The sequence below is a fragment of the Uloborus diversus genome, chromosome 4, assembly GCF_026930045.1.
Source record: "Uloborus diversus isolate 005 chromosome 4, Udiv.v.3.1, whole genome shotgun sequence".
Lineage (NCBI taxonomy): Eukaryota > Metazoa > Arthropoda > Arachnida > Araneae > Uloboridae > Uloborus > Uloborus diversus.
Genome location: NC_072734.1, coordinates 157291343 through 157317268, shown reverse-complemented (window position 1 = coordinate 157317268; position 25926 = coordinate 157291343). Strand labels below are relative to the sequence as shown.

The following is a 25926-nucleotide window of genomic DNA, read 5'->3' as shown; positions in this document are numbered from 1 at the left end:
TGTGCAGTTAGAATAAAGATATTTTATCAATTATCTAGATTATTTTTCAACATTTTATTCAACTCATGATGCAATAAGTTTAAATTTTTAAAAAGCAGAAGAGTAGCCAAGACTGGGTCAGGGTAACTAATGCCTGAAATAAAGAAAAAAAAAAAAAGAATCTTCGTGAGATTGATGCTTGATGCAAGAAATGGGAATTCTGTTATTCCACTTAAATAGAAAAGATACGGGTTACTGCAGGGGTTCCAAAACTTTTCCGATTCGTGTAGAACTCCTTACTTAAATGGTTAGAATTGTCACAAGGCACCCAAGTCAATTTTTTCTAAGTATACGGTTGGAGTTAAAGGAAACATGGTATGACTGGGAGCAAATTTTACTAACACACTTTTGGTAAATTTTGAAACTAAAATGTTTGAATGAAGACTAGGTAAGAAATAGAAGAGATTCCGAGAGTTCACCAGGTTTCCAAACAGTGATGTAGGTATTATTGTTTGAAGACGTAACTGGAAGATTTTTTTTTTTTTTTTAAGTTTACCGATCCTATTTTTTTCTCTCCCGCTGGTTTACAAATGCAAAGAAACTGGTTTCAACTTGTTTTATTTGTCATGTGGAAGGTTACTAAAAACATCTATTAATTTCACTTGGGCATCTATTTTTATGTGCAATTTTCGTATTCCGTTTGCAATAAATACTGTACGATAGGTACAATCATGTTTTTCATTTTCCTATTTTTTGGAAGATTAAATTTTGATTTAAATTACTTTTGTGTGTATTTTACATAGAATCAGCGCATAATTTAATTTTTTGCATAATTTAATTTTTGCACTTTCATTTTAAATGATTTCAGTCCACATTAGGAGGATTCAGCGGGTGATGTGCGATCTACAGACCACAGGTTGGGTACTGTTGACATACAACTTCTTGAGTTTCTAAACCGATTGTGTATAGTTCAACTACTATCTACATCAACCTCATGATGAAAAAAATGCGGTGCTTCCATCTATTCCCTAGTCTATGGGGGGGGGGGGGGGGGAAACATGATTTCATTCACTAACAAAGGCATTAAGTCGAATTTTTCACTCCCAGTTGCTCTCAGAGAGTAGTCTTGGACACTAATGTACAAAATTTTATGTCTCAATTCATGCAAAAGAAAGGGAAGGCTCCAAAGTTGAAACATTAAAATTTGGTATCCTTTTACACAGGACTGCAGAGTCGGACTGATTTTGGGGTAAAGTAGTCTGTTTAAAAGTTTAAAGAGTTGGAGTCTGTCATTTTCCCTCAAAGTCTGTGCAACTCTGCCAGTGCTGTCGGAGTCCAAGGCTCTAAAATTCCCGGAGTCAGAGTTGGACATTGTCCCTCCGACTCCGCAGCCCTGTTTTTAACCCAACTGATATTATCGACACTTCGTAGCACCCCTCGCCTACATCTGTGGCACACACTTTGGGAATCCCTGAGTTAGTGGATGCAGCAGCAGCGCCATTCCAGATTAACAAAGTAAAATTAGTCACGGCACAAACGACATTTACAGCCCAAGTAGTCAGCAGTCTTGTCTAGTAGTTAGAGAAGTCTGACCAGTGCCGGATTTAGGGGAGGGCAGGCGGGGCTACTGCCCTGGGGCTTCCACAACAAAAGGGGTCCCACAATTAAAATTTTTTACAAAATATCCTAACTTTCACGGATCAGCAAATTTTATGTTTTTTCTCCCAGACATTTTTTTTTCTTTTGTATTTCTACAAAGAATGTATTTCTAAATATCATATGAAAATAACCTTAAAAGTAGATAACTTGTAAAATGAAATGTATGTTAAGATATAAATAAGAAACAGTAATTTTAAGTCTATAAATTATAATAATATAAAAAAATAAATAGCAGTAACTTCAAGATGTAGGGTAACGACCCCAGTAATTGGCACTTTAAGAGTTAGTCCTTAAACTTACCTCAGTTTTCATTACTTAGAAAAAAAAATATTCACTTGAAAATATTTTTGTATCAAAGAATGCACATCTGTGCATCTACTTAGTTCACTGAAAGCAAAAATATTTGAATGGATATTTTTATAAAAATATATGTATAAAAAGTTACCAAAATCACCAGTAATTGGCACCTGATACCCCAGTGTATGACACCTTGTGATCCAGTAATTGGCACATGTTAATAGAACTGGAAAATCACTTTATCTTTCACGTTTAGATTACATACAAATTTCATCATCATAAGAAGCATAATTAATGCTAATTTAAAGTAGGTAATTTGGCCAAACATATTTGTTTTTTATTGTTTCTCTTAAAAAATTAGCTGTATATTCTGTAGGATTCAAATCAATAGTAGAGCCCATATAATATTGTTGCTGCAAAAGTATCATAAATCAAACTAGCGACATATTGCACAAAACATTAGTGAATATAGGATCATGTGCCAATTACTGGAGATTAGCAAAACTGAAGCACCAGTAAATGGCATCCATCATTTCTTCAAAAATCCAAAAAGGGACAAAAATATATTTCTACCCACTCAAAGTAACACCTTTCAACTAAGCAAAACTTTTTACAACCAAAATTTAAAATATATTGTTAGTCAGATTTTAACGGGTTGATGCGCATGCTTCCCTTAAGACAGAGAAGCTTTTGCAACAACCAATGGCTGATTTGACGGGAGCCACATTTGTTTCTCTTTCCTATGCATTGCTACCATTTAGTTATTTAGTAACATGAACTGAAGTTATAATCTTTAATGTAGTATATTCAGTTGGTGTATAGCCTTCTACTTTTAAAAGATTGGGTACAAATCTTATTTTAAGACATTTTTGTTGGATTGTGCCAAACCCTGGTGACCTGCCAATTACTGGGGGTGTTACCCTAAATACTATTAAAGTGCCGATCGAAAATATTGGACATATACATACATATTAAAATATTCGGATATGTATCAAAGTATCGGATATTTTCGAAAATATGACCGTTTCGAACCCTGATTAGGGGCCTCCACTCCTTCGTTGCCCCGAGGCCTCCACACTTCCAAATCTGGTCCCGAGTCTGACTGCGATAGGGTGGTCCAGGGTTTGAATTCCAGCTCGGGCCTGCATGTACTTTCTCTTTCTTGCTGTTGTCCTTTCTTTGTGTGAATGTGTTGTAATGCTGTGAATGGTTGCCTACCCTATAAACCGGTCTTTATGTTATGTGTGTACTGTGGAAGTCGGACTTCACACCAAATTACAGTACAGATGGAAAAGTGAAGCAGCGCACCCCAAATTGAAAGCCTAGCTGGCACAAGACAACTGCAGCACAAATAAAAGCTTTAACCCATTAACAACCATAAGTAGAATATAGTAGTTTGCGGGGTTTTCAAAACAAAATCACACAATTCAAAAACACAGGATATGTTTTGGACAATATTTTTCTTTGCTTGGTTAAAATTAAGATTCTGATGCTTTTAAACATGAAAAAAGTATAATTTGTAAATGATTTACAATCAATAATCTACAAAATAAACTTGATTGCAGGTGACTCATTTATATATGCCCCACACTGGTCCATCAAGGGTTATGGCCAGTAATAATTCGTGAGAGAATGAAAGGTTATAATATAATGGATTCAAATATTATTACTCAAGTTGATCGCTAAATAATATTGCTAAAGCCAACATTCGTAAACAGCATCATTAAAATACAAAGTATGACCCACTCCTCTCGTTTCCAGAACTATGCTCGGCATGGTGCCTTAGGATTACCATGTAGTGATCCTTATGAAGTGGGATTGGAATTTACATGTTCTGAACTAAATATACTGTAATTAAAAAATTGCAGAAAAACACAAAACATCATGGAATTTTAGTTAAAAGAATATTTATTTACAAATATATTTACAAACAATTTTTTACAATAATAGTTGATCTAATAGAATCTTAACCCTTTCAGCAAAATGTTCTACTTTGAGAAAGAACAAAATTCTGAACACATGAAAAGATTTTGAAGAGAGAAATTTTATGATAGCACTTTTATATAAAATTAGAAATAATTTGTGCAAGCTTCAAAAAACAGTTAGCATAAACTTCAAATGTAGAAAAAATTATTAAGTACTATTTTACCTGACATATATGCATGGGGTTATTAATTTAAGCTATTTAAATCTAAGGCTAACCTGGAAATTAGGCACACTCACTACTTTAGTAGGGTTGTTGGCACTCAGAACAGCTTACAGGAAGCGGTTATAGTGAGGAAGGGGGTCAATAGCTTTAACGGGGTCATTGATCTTCATTGGGAACTAATAAATTGACTAGGATAAGCCTAGCTAGGCCCAGCCCTTGTTGCTAGTCAACATATTTGTATTAATTTTTTAAAAAAATCACCAGTTGTTAATAACAAATAAAAATGTATTTACTATTGTAGATAGAATGTTTAATTAATGGAAACAAAACGTCTATAACTAATTAAAATTTAATTGAATAACTTATTTTGCAAAGTGAATACAGTATGAATGTACAACAGTACAAAATAAGTTCATATAGCACTAATTAGCACCTGACTGCAGACACATGTTTTGGGTTTCAAAGAATTGCTTCTTCAATTTCAAAAGTCATCCTTTTCTCAGATGACTTGAAACCTCGAGAAAAGTGTCAGCAATCAAGTGCTCTTGAGTGCTTTATAAATGTTGTATTTCATGCTGCTAATTTGTGTTTGCAAATTGATATTTTTTTTATTCAATGTTTTTTATATAAATTAAAAATATCAGTTGAAAGCAGATATACTTTTTACAATCTTTACAAGCATATTGCATTTATTGAAAACCAGAAAAATGTCTAAAGAATTTAGTGAAGCATATTCTCACATGTTTGGTATCTTAAATACAAATGCAGCATCATGAAAAATGGGAGAAAAAAGCAATTTGAATTCTCAAAATATTTGAACAATTTATTAAAAAAAAACTGCAAAGAACAAAATGTCAAAATAATGAAAAAAGTTTAAAACTATTAAATGCAAAAAATGTTCTTATATAAAACGTAAAAATTTTCTACCTTTAAAAATCAAAATAGTGACAGATTATTTCTTTCTTTGTACCTTCTGTTTAATTCTCAGCAAATCTTTTGAACTAAGAAATTGATAATTTCGTGGTCTCTACTGTCTTTTTGTATTTCAATTCTTCAAAATGATTTTCTGTTCTCTGAAAAAAAAAATGTCAAAGAGTATTTTCATGCTAGGAGCAGGGTTAAAAGAAACTTTTTGAAGACAGTGTGCAATGTTTGGAAACTTGCCCCCCCCCCCCCCTCCGCCTCTCCCGAAAATACTCTTCAAATATGCAAACAAAAATCACTGGAAAAAAAACTGTTTTAAAAAATAATTTACTTTTAGAATGTATTGTCAGCCCAAACACTCGTGTGTGTGACCTTAAGAAAAAAATAAATAAATAAATAAAAGAGAAATTTATATCTCTGTTAGAAAGTTTGTAAATGTTAATACACCAATGTTGACAATTAAAAATAGTACACTAGACCTGTGTTCTCAGGGCTTTGCTCTGCTGAGCCCCCCTCTCCTTCATTTCATAACAATCAAAAGGCAAGTCATAAAACAACATTCATGCGGCTAACAAAGATTATCACGAAAGTGCTTGAGAAATTTATTTGTTTCCAAAAACACTCAAGAGATTCACTCAATTGCTGATCATTCAGTTATCAGAATCTATTGATATCCAATAATTTGATCATGCAAGTTTTTCCATGATGCCTATCCCTTATAAATTATGTCACCACACATGTGGTGATTTATGGGTGATCACTACTGGTGGGTGAAAACTAGGAAACATAAGGAAGATGTTCTAATAGTTCTGTGTGCTTCCAAATCAGTGGTGTAGGTGTCATCGTTGCTTGAAGACATCAAAAAAAGTTGTTTATCATAGTTTGGTAATATTAGATTTTCCTCTCAAGCAAATCTACTAATGCAAAGTAACTGCTTTCAACTTTACTTTTATTTGTCACATGGTTTTATATTTTTGATGTGCAATTCAGGTATGCATGAGAGTCCAAATGGAAAAGTAGTGCACAAGTGGTAATACATTGAATTTCAGATTTCAGAATTGCACCAATAAAAAAAAAAACAGTATCGTTTTAAAACCAGGAAACCAAGTTCGTAAAAAAAACTGAATTTCCAACCTACAACTGGGAAAGTACCACTCCTTCTCAAGTCATCCAAGAGGAAGACAAGGATCTGAAGTTAAACAATGGAACCCATTCACCCCACCTAATCCCTTGCAGTTAAAGAGATAATAATGAAATGAAAAATACCAAACAATGAATGAAACAATAAAAATCTTCAATTCATAAACATAAAAAAACATATAAAATTCATAATTAACGCAAATAAAACACATTGTGAATCAAGAAGATGCTTGGTTTTTGCTGTTAAGTGATCAGATTGCTGTTGCCCTGTTGAAGGAACTCAGCTGTAGCTCAGAATCTTGCCCTGTATTTGCAGTATTTTTTTCACAATTTGTAGTTTATTTACATAGATTATTTGTTTTATTATCTTTACATCAAGAATTTTTGATCATATATCATGCAAATGCTGTGGCATCATTATATAAGATAAAATCACAAAAATAAAGAAATAAATAAATAATGATAAGCTGCAAACATATCTGATATATGATCAAGTTTTCAATTTATGTATTAAATGCCATTTAGAAATATATCCTATGATGCAACAATGAATTCACCATGCTGATACTGCTGGAAATTTATTCCTTTCGTGGTTTTTTGCTTGCAAGTTGACAAACATGTTCTCTTTTTCACCACTGAAATAATCTTTTATAATAAAAAAATTCAAGAAAATGAAAAATTTATCTTCACCCGCTATTAGCTAACTTTACCAGTAAAACCAAGTTTTCCCGACTTTTCTAAATTTTCTAAATGGTTCGACATTATGATACGAGTTTTATATTTGCACTTCGGAAATTCGCTCTGTCTTTCCGCAATTATACCCGCAAGCAACTCGGAAATATTTGCATTTGTAACATCAACATTCGTGTCGGTCACAAAAAGCTTTGAATTAGAACCATCCTCTTCAGACACAATAGTGTAAATTTTCTTATGGGTCTCCTTCACAAAAGTTGGAAGCTTAAGTCTTCTGGGAGTGGAATTACTAGGATTCCCTAAATCTAAAATCACAGGCATAGTGGTAGTAGAATCGACTACTCTACGGTTCATTTCATCCAAGACAGCTTGATTCCTGAGCTCAGCAGTAATGTCTTTGAAAGAATTGTGTTCCCTACTTGCATTCAGTTTTACGCCACCAAAGCAGTCATTGAAATCTCTTCGATCTGTATACAAGGGGTCTATGCACTTATCCTTCTTCGAGTTTGTTACTACCGAACCAATTGGAAGTGATCTTTCAAATTCAATAATTTTTCTGAAAGTAAATAGTAAAACATTAGTACATACTCTTTTTTTTAATTATAAACATTAATTAATTTATATAAGCTTTCATGTAACCATAATCAATCAATTCACAACTCAAGTGAACTTTTTCACCTGTTTGTCTGAACACACAGAATAGCTATACTTGACAAAACAATTTTTTTTTCTGTTCATTTCATTGTTAACAATTTAAAGATTGCAAATATATAAAAAATGATTTTAAATGTTTATTTTGGCTCCAGTTATTAAAGAAATTCCACTAAAATTAGTGGTGCAGAATCAATGTTCATGCGTTTTTAAAACATCTTTGTTTTTACCCAATGTTTTTTCAATGTGGATGCTTTACATTTGAACTAAAAATATCCTTAAAAAATGTGAATATGTTTCCAGTTAGGAGGAAAGTTTTATTATTAACTAGTTATTGCGAGATCCATCCCATCCAAAAAAACTTTTCAATGCAACAGATCTTTTCTATTGTTAGTTGTTGTAGAAATATACTTATATTGCAGAAAAAAAAAATTAATAATCTTTTCATTTTCAGGGACTACTAAAAAAGAATGTCAAAACAAAAACCTCTGTACAAAAATTAATCAGATTTTGTTGAAAACACAAGACGTAAGTCAAGTTACAAACAAAAGTCAAGTTATCACATTTCGCTTTCATATTTTTAAAATGCCTATTTAAAAAAAATGTAAAACGTTCCCCGTTGTTTCAGAGCACAGGTCTCCAAACTCAGTGGCAAAAGGGCCACATTTGAAAATTTCTCAACACTCGTGGGCCAATACATCCCCTCCCCTCTTCCAAGATAGGGATAGCTCAACATAAAACACTATATTAAAATTTTCTTAATTAATCATCATTAGAATAAATTCAAGAAAAAATACCATTCATTACCTGTTAGAAACATTTTGTAGCACCTTATTAATCCCTTATTGACTTAGGAATATTCTCCAACATATTTTTCCTGTTTTAGGGGAGAGTGAATAGAAATGGGAGAGCTCTGCATTCTTGCAGGAATGTGAACATGATTTCCAACTTGTGCAGCTTTAGACTTCCGAAGCTATATTTACTAGACAAGCTAGAAACGTTTTTCAAATTTTATTTTGGAATAAACGCAGCTTTGTTCCATTCCTCCAGACTCTCCCATGCCAATCTATTGTTTATTAGGGGTCCTATTATCCACCAACTTCTAACAATACAAACAGCGAAAAAATGTTATGTTTTTTTTTCAATGTTAGATTAAGGGGCAAATTATTGAACTGTGACAGAATTAAATCAAATCAAATATTACCAATTTTATCTACCAATAGTGCAGCAAGAAATTTTCTTTGCTCCCCCCTTTCCCCCATAAGAAAATTTCTTGCAATGCTTTTGGTAGATAAGTGCGATTGAATCGAACCCATTCGATTTGAATATGCCTCTAAGACGGATTACCGGAACAGAATTTCTCGATGGTACAGAATATTTTAACGATTGATCTTGCATTTATCCAAACATATTTCAAAACTAGAAATTCGCAAAATGTAAGCACATAAGTATGTGTAACACAGTGTAATTAAACATACCTAGTAATTATGATCTTATTGAAATAGAAGCTGGAAGATGGCATGCAGTTGAAGGCCAGATTTTATATGCTCGCAGGTTATAGTTTAGAGACTCATTTTAGAGAACTTAATTTTTTTGTTATTCTTTTTTACAAAGGAAAAAAAAATGGAGCTTTTATGTGTTTGTAATTTTTCTGCTACAATACTCGCTTAGTTGTTTATGCCCATAAGTTGGCTAAAACAGTCACTTACTTCAAAACAGTAGCTTTAATCACTTTTAGTTTCCAGTAGCAGCCTAGTTTTCAGAATTTCAGAAAGAAAAATAAGACTGAAATGTACTGGTGTATGCCAAACAATGATTCTGCCCATATGCACTATTCTACTTTGAATTTTAAGTTAAAATTTGTTGGACCACAGTCTGTTGCTGGTCTTCACATTTGTATTTGTAAATTGAATATTCTACAGCAGGCCTTCCCAAACTTTACAGCCAGCTGAACCCTTCCATGGACTACAATTCAGGGCAAACACCCTTTTTTAGAACATATAGATACTTGTTACTTGTAGCTAATCAAGCTTAAATTTCCCATTACTAATTACAGGGGAACGTTGCAATTTGAAATAAGCATTATTACTATTTATTTCCTAACATTTTTGGTCCGCTCGCCGGAGACCAGTGAGAAACGTTCTATTCTAAATTCTTGCTTGTTTTGTTGTTTCAACAAATGCTTTATATTGTCTTAATTCAATTAGAGAAACATTCAAAAGTATATTTTGTTTAAATGTGTTAAACTTTAAAGCGTACGAAGTGCATGTACTAGGATTTAATGCAAATTTACGAAATGCGTTATTTCAAATTTGAGATTATTCAAAAAGTTTCAAACTGTTTAATAAGTGGTTATTTTCTTTTTATTTGATTGGTTGATTATTCTTATTTGGTAAATTACTGGTAGTCTGCCATTGTCGTTCCTTTTCAAATAATTCACAAAAGTTTCAGTTTCGTTTTGCCCTTTAGACTGTTTATTCCTTGGTAATTCTTGTTGCGATTTTCTCCCCTCGCTTCCCCACCGTCTCGGTGACGCGCCAAAGTAGTATTTTCTTTCGTTCTTTGGACTAGACATTCGTTCATTCCCGCACAGCTGCGTTGTTTTTCTTTAATAAAATTGCTTTATTTGCTATATTCAAATGAATATGGACGCTTTGTTAAAGAAAAAAAAGAGTGTCAAATCTTCGATTACAAAACTCCAAAAGAAAACAGAAGAGGAAATTGAGAATTTAAATAAGGTGGGTTTATTAGCTAGGAAGGAAAGATTCATAGAATTTAAAGCTGAGGTAAAGGGTATTTTGGATCCTATTATAAGTATTTGCGAAGAAAAAGATGAGGAAACTTATTGTACCGAAAAGGACGATCTTTTAGACGCTTTAGAGGCAGTACTTGTCACTATAGATACTCGGCTTGTACCTTCTGTGGTAATTTCCGAGTTTCAGGTTAAAACCCAGGATTCAAGCCAAACTTCAGTCCCAGCTCAGTCAGCTGAAGTAAAACTGCCTACGTTATCCCTACCTGTATTTTCCGGTGCAACTGAGGAGTGGCTTACCTTTTCTGATCTTTTTGAAGCTGCAGTTTCCAACAATCAAAATTTGACGGGAGCACAAAAATTGCAATATTTAAAAGGGAGTTTAAGGTCAGATGCATTAAAAATCGTAAACTCTTTATCGATTACCAATGATAATTTCGAAATTGCTTGGAGATTGCTAAGGGATAGATACTTTAATAAAAGAGAAATTGTGTCCTCCTTAATGAAAAGATTTATCAATATAACACCCTTAAGTGGAGAATCTTCCACACAAATTTTGAATTTGATAGATTCTACTAAGGAATTTGTAAGGATGTTAGAGTCCTTGGAATATGAGATTGATCCAACTGCAGATACCCTTTTGATGCATATGATATTGTTCAAGCTTGATACAAATTCAAGAACTTGGTTTGAGAGAACCTTTTCAACTGATGTCATTCCAAAGTTGGACGAACTATTGCAATTTCTTGCAACACAAGCGAGATCCATCCCGAGTTTAACTACCAAGAGAAACGTTCAAAGAAAGGTGACTTTGGTCGCGTCTAGCGCCCAGTCACAATGTCCTCTCTGTAATAGAGAGCATGCATTGTCGAGGTGTGATAAATTCCTAAAATTGTCAGTACAAGAGCGTTCAAATTTCGTTAAATCGAATAATATTTGTTTTAACTGCTTAATTCAATTTCACGGTGTGAAAACTTGCAAAAGCAAGTTTAGATGTAGAACGTGCAAAAAAACCCACCACAGTTTACTTCATATCGAAAATGTTAGCGCTAGGGGAAGACAGGGTCCTGTAAATGTGTCAAATTCGACTGGACTTTCTATCAACGCCCCTGTGTTTTCACCTGCCCTTGTTCCAAGTACTAATGAATTGAGGGAAAATTCTGGAGTGGTGGATGTTACATCTTGTCTTTCTGATGTGGGCCCAGACGTTCAAATTCTCCTCTGCACGGCTCTGATTCAAGTAAGAGATATTTGGGGTAACTATCAGACCTGTAGATGTCTTTTGGATAGCGGAAGCCAGGCTTCGCTTATTACAAATGAGTGTATTGAAAAATTGGGCTTGCACAGGAAAAAGGCCAATGTTCGTATTTCGTGTTTGGGTGCTTCCGATACGCGTACAAATGGGATTGCTGAGATTCAATTCACCTCACATTTTCCATCTCAAAAGTCCTTTGAAGTGCCCGTGTATGTGGTTAACAAAATTGTAGGTATGCTACCACATCACAACTTAGATTCCTCAATGTGCGAATTATTTGGGGATATTTCTCTGGCTGATCCAACATTTTACAAGAGTGGTCCGATTGATGTACTTCTCGGTATTGACCTTACTTTGCCATTGCTAAAGGGTCAAACGTTATCGTTAGGTAAGGATAAACCATTTGCCATTCGTTCAGAACTGGGTTGGATAATTGGCGGTAAGGCTAATTTTGGTGATCAATATTCTCTTCATGTAAATAATATTCAGTTAGTGTCAGATCATCTAATCAATAAATTTTGGGAATTAGATTCTGTACCATGTGCTACACCCTTAACTTCTTTAGAAAAGTTGTGTGAAGATCATTTCGCAAAGACAAATTCTAGGGATGAGAATGGCAGATATACAGTAAGGTTACCATTTCATACACCTCCCACGCGATTAGGTGATTCAAAACAAAATGCAATTCGTAGGCTAATCAGCGTGGAACGCCATCTCATTTATAATCTAGAAAAATACGAACTCCATCGCAAATTCATGAAGGAATACCTTGATCTAAAGCACATGGAGCTGGTTCCAGATTCTGAAATTAATAACATCAATAGTTTGTACCTCCCTCATCACGGAGTTGTTAGAAACACTAGCTCTACAACTAAGCTCCGCGTCGTCTTCGACGCTTCAAGTAAAACCTCGTCTGGACTTTCTTTAAACGATTTGTTCATGGTTGGACCAAGAGTACAGCCAGAACTTTTCCCTATACTGATTCAGTTTCGACTTTTCAATGTAGCCATTTGCGCTGATGTGGAAAAGATGTTCCGCCAGATTAAAGTTCATGAGGAAGACGTAGACTGGCAAAGAATTCTTTGGAGGGAGTCTCCAAACAAACCAATAAAAGAATATCGTCTAACTACTGTTACCTACGGAACATCCTCAGCACCATTCCTCTCCACGAGAACCTTACGACAGCTTGCCATAGATGAACAAGAGAATTTTCCAGCCGCTTCAAGAGCTACCCGTTGTCACTTTTATGTAGATGATTTGCTGAGTGGGAGTGCGACAAAGAAGGAAGCCATTCAACTGGTATCCGAGCTGCAGGAAATGATGAAAAAGGGAGGCTTTTCTTTACGTAAATGGGTGTCAAACAATCCCGACGTACTGGCAACCATTTCAAAAGAATTACAGGCAATTGATTCAAAACACACGATCAACAATGACCAACCTGTCAAGATTCTGGGAATAGCTTGGCTTCCAGATGTTGACAAGTTCACCTTTACCATCACCGTCAATGAGATGGACGTATGGACTAAACGTAAGGTACTTTCTGAAGTCGCTAAAATCTTTGACCCCTTGGGCTGGTTGGCACCTACAGTTATCATTTCCAAAATCTTCCTCCAAGAGATGTGGAGTCATCATCTAAGCTGGGACGAGGAGCTACCTGATTCTCTGGCAAAGCAGTGGAGAACATTTCAAGAACAGCTTCCTGTACTTACAAATATCAAAATTCGACGTTGATTCTCATTCCCCAGGCTTCAGACGTGCAAGTACACGGATTCTGTGACTCTTCAGAGAAGGCCTATTGCGCAGCTATATACATTCGTTCCCAGGATGTAACCCTAGCTGTGACATCCAGACTGCTAACATCCAAGACGCGTGTCTCTCCAGTAAAACCGCAGTCTTTACCTCGATTGGAACTCTGTTCTGCTTTACTTCTAGCCAATTTGTTGCAAGCTACCTTGCCAACGCTAACTGTGCCAATTTCTGAGACATTTGCGTGGTCTGATTCCAAGATCACACTGGCATGGCTGAAGTCTGAACCAAGAAGATGGCAACCGTTCGTAGCTAATCGAGTAGCACAAATTCAAGAGCTGACTCCTAATGTGCACTGGAACCATGTGAGCGGTCTGGAGAATCCTGCTGATTGCGGAACAAGAGGGATACCTCCAACTAAACTAGAAAGGTGCGACTTGTGGTTCAACGGACCTGATTGGCTAAGGAGTTCTACTTTTCCTAATGGAGGGTTTGAGGATAATCCAGAATTGCAAAAAGACATGTCTGTAGAAGCTAAAGGAACATCCAAGCTGGTTATGCTGCAAGTGGTTGATGCTTCTTTCAAGGCAGAGTTTTTTCAGAAATTTTCGTCTTGGAACAAGTTGAAGAGAGTTGTAGCCTATTGTTTATGATTTGGGAAGAACTGTTCTCTGGCTGCAGATAAAAGAAATAAGTCTTTTTTAACAACGACAGAATTGCACGAAAACGAGAAAAGGATTGTAAGATTTATCCAGCAGGATCATTTTTTGACGGAGGTCTCCTATCTGTCAGCGGGAAAGCAGCTTCCTTTGAACAACAAGATTAATCCCTTGACTCCGTTCTACGATGATTCCGGAATAATTCGTGTCGGTGGGAGACTAAAAAATTCAATGCTTTCAGAATCGCAGAAGCATCCGATCTTGCTTCCTAAAACCGACCATGTTGTGAATTTAATTATCGCCGATTATCATCTAAAACTTTTTCATGCCCGTCCACAACTTCTCCAAGCAGCTCTCAGAGAAAAATTTTGGATTCTTTCAGCCAGAGATGCAGTTAGAAGAGTTGTAAGAAAATGTATCCCGTGCTTCAGAAATCGTCCAAGGCTCGCTGGTCAAATCATGGGAGATCTTCCAATGTCCAGAGTTTGCCCCTCTTCTGTCTTCCAACGAACTGGTATTGACTTTGCAGGCCCATTCTTAATACGGAACTCCAAGGGAAGAGGAAGCCGCAATACTAAAAGCTACATCTGCGTCTTCGTCTGCCTCGCAACGAAGGCAGTTCATCTTGAAGTCGTCAGCGACTTGTCATCAAAAGCCTTTATCGCTTGTTTAAAAAGATTCGTGGCACGCAGAGGTAGGCCATCTGACCTCTTCTGCGATCAAGGAAGTAATTTTTATGGAGCGAGCAGAGAGCTCAGGAAGGAGTTTCGTCAGTTGATGAAGGAAAACGACGTACATCAATTTCTGGTAACCAGGGTTGGGTTTTGGACTGTCCAAAACCGGTTTAGGACAGGACAGGTGGTTTTTACCGTCCAAAAGTGTCTAAAACTGTCCAAAAGTGTCCGAAACTGTCTTAAACTGTCCAAAACTATGCTAAAGCTAAAGGGGTGTAACCTAATCAATTTGTATTTACTACAGTATTTGTAATGCATAAATATAAATATTAATGAGGTTTAATTAATGAGTATTTGATAATACTTTTCTCCAAAATGTTCATTTAAAAAATATTTTACTTAAAATAAAATGCCAATAACTCTATCACATAAAAACTTCCTTTTGTAACAGTTGGTAGAGCCATGAAAGAAAATTCACATTGCTAACAAGACAACTAATTTCAGTTACATTTATAACTCAAAGGAATGTTATTAAATGTACAATATTTTTTTAAATGCTTCATTTTTTTCAATGGTTTTTGCAAATAAATTTTGTATGATGTTTTAATGAAAATTATTTTTTAAATCATAGATTAAAGAACAAGAAATTAATGATTAAACACAACTTATATTTTAAAAGTTGTGTTCTTTTTTTAGTTCATATTTTTAATATAACACATTCTGTATTTACAAAAAATTGTCATTTATTGCATTTAAGTCAATTATTGCACTATACTTTGAACACTTTCTTTCAGCACATGCATAAATGTCCAAAAATTTGGTTTATGGAAACAAAAAAGAGAAACTCAGGCATACAAATTGAAACATTTAATGACGAATTTAATTTCTATGTAACTAGATTAAAATCTGCTGTATATATAAGCTATATACATATTTATGCTTAAATGTTCATATTAAATAAATATATTAAGTAGTCCAAAAAAAAAAACATAATTTTGACACATTTTGTTCTGTTTTTGATATTTTCTCACAAAATACGGTTTTTAAAAAAAAATTTTTTGGACACTTTTGGAAACAAGGGTTTTGAACCGGATGGTAAAAACCTCACCAACCCCGCTTTCATTTGCACACATGCACAAGCATAAGTAAATTTGGTTACCATTATCAAAAAATAATAATACTAATAATAACAATAAATAAATAATTAAACTCATGCATACAAATTTAAATTAAGAATTCAACTTCTATAACTAGATTAAAATCAGCGGCATAAATCACTAGTATGTTCACATTGAATAAATGTTCAATATAAAACTTTACTTTGATGCATTTTATTCTGTTTTTTGTTTTTTCTCAAAAATACAATTTCTCTAAAAATATAGTTTTGGACACTTTCGGACAGTTTTGGACAGGACGGTAAAAACCAGGGTTTTTACCATGGTTTTTACCATAGTGTCCAAAACCTTGCCAACCCTGCTGGTAACAGACAACATCACCTTTCACTTCAATCCTCCATCTGCTCCCCACTTCGGAGGCATTTGGGAGGCTACCGTGAAATCGTTCAAGTTTCATTTGAAAAGAGTTGTTGGAGCCACCAGTCTCACATTCGAAGAATTAGCCACGTTATCAAGTCAAATTGAGGCATGCCTTAATTCTAGACCACTATGTGCATTATCTAGCAGTCCAGATGATCCGTCTGTTCTGACTTTAGGACATTTTCTAATAGGAAAAGCATTAACAGCTGTTCCTCAACCTACGGTTCCAGACGACATCAGTCATTGCGATCGTTGGCGATTGCTTATAAGAATGATCCAACATTTTTGGAATAGATGGTCGTCCGAGTATTTGACGTTGCTACAATCAAGAGCGAAGTGGCGCAATTCTCAAAAGAACCTTGACATTGGAGATCTTGTTTTAATCAAACACGACAACTTACCTCCACTACAGTGGAAATTAGGGAAGGTCACGGAAACGTTCCCTGGTAAAGACAATAAAGTTCGTGTGGTCAAGGTAAAAACTGACACTGGTGAACTTGTTAGACCAATTGCAAAACTGTGTCCCCTTCCTATAGACACTTGAGCATTCTTGAACTATGCCTAATTTTTCTTTCTAATATTGTAGAAGGTTAAGGTCGTCTATTCTCTGTAACGCTAATTACTTAATTTCATTTATTTAGAAGTATGATTTATTGTTAATTTAAATTCATTTAGTATGTTTAACTTAATTCATTAATTTTGAAACCCCTCCGTGTTTCAAGGGGGGCGGTATGTTTCGTATACAGTCCACAGATGGCGCTGCGCAAGCGTGTAACTCTCTAGAAGAAAGTAAAGTGTAAGTTCTAATATCAAGGAGTGAGGCCGTCTTTTCTAATTGTAGTGCAATTTACTTTTCAATTATTAGATTTTCAGAGTTCAAGATTGAGATGGCTTCCCGCATATGAATTCTTCAAATACAACAAACAAGCAGGTAAGAGAAAATAATTTTCGAAACATTCTAATTCATATTTATTTCCTAACATTTCCTAACACCCTAAGACTGTTTATTCCTTGGTAATTCTTGTTGCGATTTTCTCCCCTCGCTTCCCCACCGTCTCGGTGACGCGCCAAAGTAGTATTTTCTTTCGTTCTTTGGACTAGACATTCGTTCATTCCCGCACAGCTGCGTTGTTTTTCTTTAATAAAATTGTTTTATTTGCTATATTCAAATGAATATGGACGCTTTGTTAAAAAAAACAATGCAGCTGTGCGGTAATGAACGAATGTCTAGTCCAAAGAACGAAAGAAAATACTACTTTGGCGCGTCACCGAGACGGTGGGGAAGCGAGGGGAGAAAATCGCAACAAGAATTACCAAGGAATAAACAGTCTAAAGGGCAAAACGAAACTGAAACTTTTGTAAATTATTTGAAAAGGAACGACAATGGCAGACTACCAGTAATTTACCAAATAAGAATAATCAACCAATCAAATAAAAAGAAAATAACCACTTATTAAACAGTTTGAAACTTTTTGAATAATCTCAAATTTGAAATAACGCATTTCGTAAATTTGCATTAAATCCTAGTACGTGCACTTCGTACGCTTTAAAGTTTAACACATTTAAACAAAATATACTTTTGAATGTTTCTCTAATTGAATTAAGACAATATAAAGCATTTGTTGAAACAACAAAACAAGCAAGAATTTAGAATAGAACGTTTCTCACTGGTCTCCGGCTCGACGGACCAAAAATGTTAGGAAATAAATATGAATTAGAATGTTTCGAAAATTATTTTCTCTTACCTGCTTGTTTGTTGTATTTGAAGAATTCATATGCGGGAAGCCATCTCAATCTTGAACTCTGAAAATCTAATAATTGAAAAGTAAATTGCACTACAATTAGAAAAGACGGCCTCACTCCTTGATATTAGAACTTACACTTTACTTTCTTCTAGAGAGTTACACGCTTGCGCAGCGCCATCTGTGGACTGTATACGAAACAATTACAACATTAACAAAAAAAAGCAATTATAAAAATCAATAGGTAACTAATCGATCAAAATTCAAAATTGAGCATTGATTTAATGGGAAAAGTGAGGTTGTTTTAATTGGCCTAATTTTGATATATTGCGTTTAATTTTTGATTGTTGGAGTTGACTATTAAGTTTAGCATCTAGCTTGCTTCAGTGTTTAGTTTTGGCGGCTGCATAGGTTGAAAATCCGAATGGGGTTTGCATTGGTAAGCTGTGGGAAATGGAAGAACATGCTTTTGCTATTTTCTATAAACAGTTGATATTTTAGCTATCTGGACGACGTGAAAAATGGGAGAAAATAACCTAGAAGATAGATTTCAAGGCAGTAGGAAGTTATGTCTATCAAACATTCTAATTCTCATGACGACAGACAGCATGGTTTTGTTGAATCAGAAAACAGTTCGATGACCTATGCAGAGTTTTGCAACATTGTAGCCTGAGATGTCGGAAAGTAGTGCTCAAAGTAAAGCTCTACATTTCGGAGGTGAAAAATCTGGTTTTAACTGCAAAGGCACTATTCAATTGACATTTAATGTTTTAAATTTTTTATTTATTGAAGTTTGCCACAAACTCCTTACTAATAGTCGGCAGACCTCCAATGTGTCCGCGGACCATTTTAGGATGTCCTGGTCTACTGTGATTAATTGAAACAGACCCTTTTTTTCCTTAGAAAATCCAATTATCAGAATTTTTAACTATCTGAAGGGGTCTGATATCAACTGATTGGATATTTGGAATTCTAGTGTACTGTGTTTTAATTTTTCCACGGCAGAAAAATACTTTACAGGAAAAATTGATGCCCTGTTCAAAACATTATCTGAACCAAAATGGAAATCTTATTTCAATCCTTTTTAGCCTACTTTCCCAGTAAAAGTCAGAAAAAAAAGAAAAAAAGCATGACAGAAGGCTTAGTGCATCTTAAAAATATCGTGAAAAACAAAAAAAAAGTCAAAAATAAATAAAATAATTAAATAAATATCAAAAAATTAAAAATTGGAAAGTAGAGTATTGAGATGGGGAAAAACGTCTGTCGGTCTGTCACCCCTAATAACTTTTAAGTGAATAGTCTGATTCAAACAATTTTTCTTGTTCGAAAGATCTCGGCGAGGACACCTCATTCCTATATTTCATTTTTTGATTTAAACTAGTTTTTGTTCAATTTTGAACAGTTCAAAAAAACTTAACATTAGCGCCTACAGAGAAATTCAAGGCAATTCCGAACTGTGAGGCGAATTTGCTTCAAACAAAACTTCCTAGGAAAAAGCTATTGATGAAAAACTTGTATATAAAATATCTTTTTGATTTGAACAATTTTTCGTTCAATTTTGAACAGTTCAAATCGCTTAACATTAGCACCTACGGGGAAACTGAAAGTCAATGTAGATTCCGTACTTGAAGGCGGATTTACTTCAAACAAATTTTGTTGGAAATAGCTCTTGACGCCAAACTTCAGACTCCAACTCCTAGAATTTTGGGGCACCTGATTCTGACTCCTCAACTTCGACTCTGATTTTGTAACTTTGGCAAAAATTTATACATGGAGAACAAATGACTGACTCCGATTCTTGGATATTCGACCCCGACTCCTTTATCTCAAAATAAGATTGACCCCGAATCCGAATCCACAGCTATGGTTTTAACTGCGAAATAATTATTGTTGATATGACTTGTTTTTATCTTCAGGCTAAAGTTTTAATTTAGGTATTCAGTTTTTGGAGGATTAACTCAAAGTCATTTATGTTTCTACATAAAGATATGCGCAAAAGATTTTTTTTTCTTTTCTTTTTTTTTGACAATGAAAATTATTTCTTTAAGTTGACATTTTATTGTTTTTATTTATTTTGGTAAGTGCATTAATTCATTTAAAAAATTACTTTTGGCAGCAAGGGAAAGAGAAACGATTTTTTTTTGGATATGATGTATTTATTTTAATGAGTTTATTAACTTTAATTATTATTCTTTCATTTTGAAAGCTGTTAAAAATAAATTTTAATGGAAAAAAGTATATTAGCTGCTTTGTTTAAAAAATGCTGCTATTTTATTTGTTCTTTTTTTTTACACAACTAAATTTTTAGATGAGGGAGGAATATTTTATTCCTAGAAATCAGCTTAAAATATTTAAAAATATGTTTGAAACAATTTGCCATTTTAGCTATTTTTGAGAATATTGATTAGGTACTAGAAAGTAGTATGAGTACGGGAAAGTAGGCTCATTTAGTTCTAGACGGAACTTCTTGTTATGTTGTGCAATGATGCATAATTACATTGTATTTTACTTTCATTCTTATCATCACTTATTCACAGTTACGGCGATTGGGGGCTGATAAGTGTGGAGACATGGGGGTGGGGGGGACAAAAAAAAAAAGACAACTAAAAGTCATTGGACTTATAGCAGCAGCAAAAAATGAAAAAAGAAAAAAAATACAAAATTTTGTTTTGGCTGGTTTTGAAAGCATTGAAGCAGATAAGTAGAAATTCATGTGAGTTAAGCAACTTAACTGGCGTTTTTCTTAAGATTTTAATTAATTTTGTACACAATGGTTACCCGAAAAAACACTTTGACATGAATTCGACTAACATTATTTACCCTGAAGTATTTTGAGAAGTCACGAACACTTGGTAATAATTTCATTAAACAGGTATGGCTCGTTTAAGTAAAACAGTTGGTTTACTGGTATCTAAACAATTAATACTTAAACTAAAAGTTATTGCTTTTGCAAAATAACGTTTCCTAAACAGATATATGTAAAAAGTAAAACACATCTAAACAATGAATACATAAACTAAAAGTTGTTGCTTGTGCAAAATAATGTTTTGTAAACAGATATATGTACAAAGTAAAACAAATAATTATGTTGTGAAATTTTTGACATGTCTGCTTTTATTATAATTTTTAGTTTTGGTTTCTAAATTGGAAAATAAAATAAGTAAATGAACCATAAAAAGTGGGGAGCACGGGTACCCCTCTTGCCCTCCCCTCACTCCGAATCGCTGCCACTGCTTATTTATACATAAGTAACACATGTTGAGATATTTTCAGTTGAGCTATTTATAATTTGATGCAAAAAAACTAACACTTCACACATATCTTACCCGATTTCTTCATTCCATGGGCATTTTCTCGGCAGGTATTTTGTCTCAGATGAATAATCAAAAATCGTCGGTACAGCATCTTTATTCAGATAACAACTGCCAGCTTTCCATGTGTAACAGTCAGGAGTAAAATGCTTGGTGCATAGAGATGAATATTTGTTGGGCACGAAGTTTTTCCTACGAACTGCAAGTAACCATTTTCTATGATAAAACTCGTCAGTAGGGAATCTGAAAATTTAATTGGGGTTTTAATGGATGCTAAATCAAAGTAGATAGTGGGTACATAAAAGATGCAATATTTCTACATATTTAAACTTAAACGATGTTAATTGGTAATTACAGAATATGAGAATTTGTTTTTAAAATAATTTTTTTTAAACATTTAAAAAATATAGATAGAAGAGAAAAATGGTGTATTATTTTTTATGGCAAAATATATTAACGATGAATCCAGTGGAAGTAATGTTAAACATAATTTCTCATATATTAGGAAATATAAATTAGCATTGCAACATCCGGTTGGTTTTTAACTGTCTAGCATTCAATCCGGCCACTCCGTTCCAGACAGATTTTTGCACGACATTTGGCCAGTTTTCCAGTCGGTGTTTGATGTGGGGATTAATATAAAATTTTCCAAAAGATTTCTTCTAGAAAATGTTCAATTAAAATCTCCCCTTTTGATAATGTAAAACCTTTCCATGCTTCTTTCATTAATTTTTGCTTCTAAAACAAAAATTACAGCTCATCTTTTTTGCTGTGAATTTATTTATTTTCAACTCAGAAGCACGTCTAAAATCCTTATTGCTATTTGAACTGCTTAGTCATTTCAGTGCCTGCTTTAAAGTGGGGCTATGTCTGCTTCCATTATTAAAAAGGCAGGAGGAAAACTCAGTCATCAAATCCAATATTGCCACAAATATAGATACATGTATATAGTATACAGTGTACTAACAGTACAATAGACCAGTGGGCTCAGTGCCCGCGCAAGTCTCAAGCGCCCCTTTTCACTTCACTTCATATAGTGTACTAAGTAGGGATGCACCGGATAGTGATTTTGCCGGATACCGGATCTCCGATGCCCCCTTACCTGCTGGATTCGGATATCCGGCATTTCGATCGCATTGCATGTTCGCATATTTTTCTACAATGCCGTTTCAAAACAATAAATCAAACTTGTTCCACATATCATTTCTTTAAAAACATGTTAAGTACATTGAAATGTACTTTTTTAGAGCCTCTATATTTTATTTTAGGAATTGTGCTATATATAAAATGAAACATTAAAATATTGTTTTATTTCGACAGATTTTTTCGAAAGAGACAAACTTTCGGCAAAAATTAATTCTGTATGTAATGTACACATGGTTTAAACTTTTAATTATTCATAGTTGAACACTTAAAGGTCGTATAATGAGTCGTATTTCTTTCTTAGATTTGCATGACGTGTAGAAATTTTTTTTAACTTCATCATAAAGTAATACAATTTCTTGTTTCCAATTTAGAAATAACAAAAAATAAAACTTTGCTTTGAAATCTTTTTTATTATAGATAATACACGTGTAAAAATTTTCTAACATTAAAAAGAAAATATTAAAACAGGGCTAGTTTGACTCAAAAAATAAGTAAATAAACTTAAATAATCAACTTAAAATTTTACTTTAATTCCAGAAATAAAGGTACATTTTCTCTAAAGATGCAAATGAGCATCTTAAATACAGGGGTGCCCCCCTAAGAGCAAGGGCCCACCCCCGAAAAACCATAAATACCCCCCAAATAGAAAGCCCCCCAAAAAAGAGAAAATACCCCTAAAACATCCCCCCCTAGGTGGGCACCCCAGTAAACAAATCGTAAACTTATACTAAAATAATCAACTGAAAATTTTACTTTAATTCCAGAAAACAAAGATTCACTCTCTCTAAAGATGCAAATTAGCATCTTAAATACAGGGGTGCCTCCCTAAGAGCAAGGGCCCACCCCCTAAAAACCATAAATACCCTCCCCCCAAATTGAAAGCCTCCCAAAAGAGAGAAAAATACCCCTAAAACCCCCCCCCCCCCAGGTAGGCACCCCAGTTAACAAATTAATAAACTTATGCTAAAATAATCAACTGAAAATTTTACTTTAATTCCAGAAAACAAAGATTCATTCTCTTAAAAGATGCAAATTAACATCTTAAATACAGTATTAAGAGTCATTCTCAAGGCGTTCACTTTTTAAAAACAAATTAATAAACTTACGCTTAAATAATCAACTTAAAATTTTCCTTTAATTCCAGAAAATTAATACATTATTAAAAAATGCAAATTAATATCTTAAATATATTATTAAAAGTTGTTCTCAACATGTTAACTATTTTTTTTAAACATAAATAAAATTATACTTAAATAATCAACTGAAAATTTCACTTTAATTTCAGAAAATAAAGATCCACATTCGTAAATGATGCAAATTAACATTTTAAACAAACTATTAAGAGTCGTGTTAAACACGTTCACGCTTTTAAAAATAAATTAATAAACCAATTCTTAAATAATCAACTTGAAATTTTACTAAATTCCAAAAAATAAAGTTACACATTCTTAATGATGCAAATTAACATCTTATATATAATATTAAAAAATATGCTAAACATGTTCAGCTGTCAAAGCTTTAACTGGAATTTTTGCAAAAGTAAATTCAAAATTAAACCCTCATTTTGTACCGGATAATCCCACATCAACCCCGGATATCTCTCATTTTTACCTGATAACTGCCCGGATATCCTGCAAAAATCTGTCGGATATCCGGATCCGGAGTGGCTTGTCGAATCGGATACCTCATAGTTCCGGATAGTTAAAAAAATCAGCCGGACAGGACGTATACCGGATAGTTACCGGATAACCGATGCATCCCTAGTACTAAGACAAAAATAATAATAGTGAAAATAACAAACTAATAACAGCAATACAATTGTAAGTTGAAATCTAAAACTAAATTGATGAAGGTAGTCTCACCATCAGGGGAAACTCAGTCTCATGGTTAAAAAAACCGAACTACAAACCAAATGAAAAATGTTTAAGTGCTGAATATCGGCCATTCAGAATTGCCATTGGGTAAAAGCACCAACTGCTAAACTGCAGGCGAATAAGGATTTTAATTTTTGTAGGGAACAGAATTTTTATTTTATTACAACTGGAAAGGACCTAGATCAGTGGTTCTCAACCGGTAGTCCAGCGAACCGGTACAAGTCCACAGAAAAATTTCACTGGTCTTCAGAGATTTTTGCTTGGCCCTGTAAAATTGTTTTCCTTTACAACATAGAAAAAAAGGGAAAGAGAAAACACTATCATATTTCTATTATGTCAACTTTGTGATTTTTTCCTTGTTTTCTATAGTTTTTCAGCAATACTTTACTGCTTATGAAAATTATATTACGATAATAACTAATCTTATTCTTAACAATTAGTGTTGGCAAGTTTTTGAGTTGGTGGCTTTATACGCAGTTTCTACCGTCATGTCCAAAATCAATTTTCGACATGGTTGTTGACACAATTGTAAAAAATTGCCGAAATTCATGACCAAAATCTAACTGAAATTAATGTATAATAAGGCAGAAGTTCCCAAACTTCATACCTCGGCAGACCACCTACGAGAAAATTACAAGTTTCACTTACCCCCCTCCCCCCACCAGGGTTGGCAAGGTTTTAGACACTATGGTAAAAACCACAGTAAAAACTCTGATTTTTACCGACCTGTCCGAAACTATATTTTTTAGAATAATTGTATTTTGTAAGAAAACATCAAAAACAGAATAAATTGCATCAAAGCAATGTTTTATATTGAACATTGATTCAATGAGAACATTCAACTTATTTATGCACCTGATTTTAATCTAGTTATATAGAAGTTGAATTCTTGATTAAAATTTCAATTTGCATGCATGAGTTGATTTAAGTTTTTTTTTTTTTTCGATATTAGCAACCAAATTTCCTTATGTTCATTTATGTGTACAAATACAAATGAAATCAGGGTTGGCAAGGTTTTTACTATCCTGTTCAAAACCTTTGTGTCCAAAACTACATTTTGAGAAACTAGGATATTTTGTTAGAAAATATCAGAAACAGAACAAAAATTTTTGGAAACTATAAAGATGCTCGACCCCCCCCCCCCCCCCGACTCTTTAAATATACATACAAAAATCATTGAAAAAACAAATAAACTGAAATTGTTTCTCTATTTCAGTTCATCACTAAATTCCGGCAATAACCTTCACTCTACCTTTTACCATCATATATATAAACTTTGGTTTATGGAACATAACTAACAAGGAGAGGTTACGGTCTCGGAAATTCAGATCGGGATGAGATTTGGTAGATTAGTAGTATCCTTTAAGGGTACTCTCAGGGTAAAGTAATAAAGCGCACTATCCATAAAATTCCGAGAAAACAGTCTTTAAAGATTTGCGCGCAACTTATAAACTAGTAGAGATTGTTCGTAAACAAGCGCCTGGTGGTCATGTGGGCAGCGCTCTGGGGTTCCATGCGGCCGATCCGAGTTCAAATCCACTGCAAGTTTCTTTTTTGTTCATTTATAAAGTGACTGTTACAGCTTTGTGCAATTTGAATTGAAGATAATGCAAAATTTTTGAACACGTAAAGCACTTTAATAGAGAAAATGGAGATAAATTAAATCGATACAAGTTAAAATTTGAATTACAACGGCTACAAAATCACTGTAGAGCTTAATTTATAGATGATTTTTAGCAA

At 33.9% G+C, this 25926-nt stretch overlaps 1 protein-coding gene across 1 annotated transcript; it reads right to left on the bottom strand.

Moving 5' to 3' along the window:
• Positions 1–6663: 6663 nt before the first annotated feature.
• LOC129220946 (uncharacterized) lies at positions 6664–24001 on the bottom strand. Its single transcript, XM_054855380.1, has 3 exons — positions 23997–24001; positions 21182–21409; positions 6664–7397 (listed from the first exon to the last, which is right to left on the bottom strand). Exons 1-3 carry the CDS (start codon positions 23999–24001, stop codon positions 6845–6847), a joined length of 786 nt encoding a protein of 261 aa, XP_054711355.1. The 3' UTR covers positions 6664–6844.
• Between the last annotated feature and the right edge of the window lie 1925 nt (positions 24002–25926).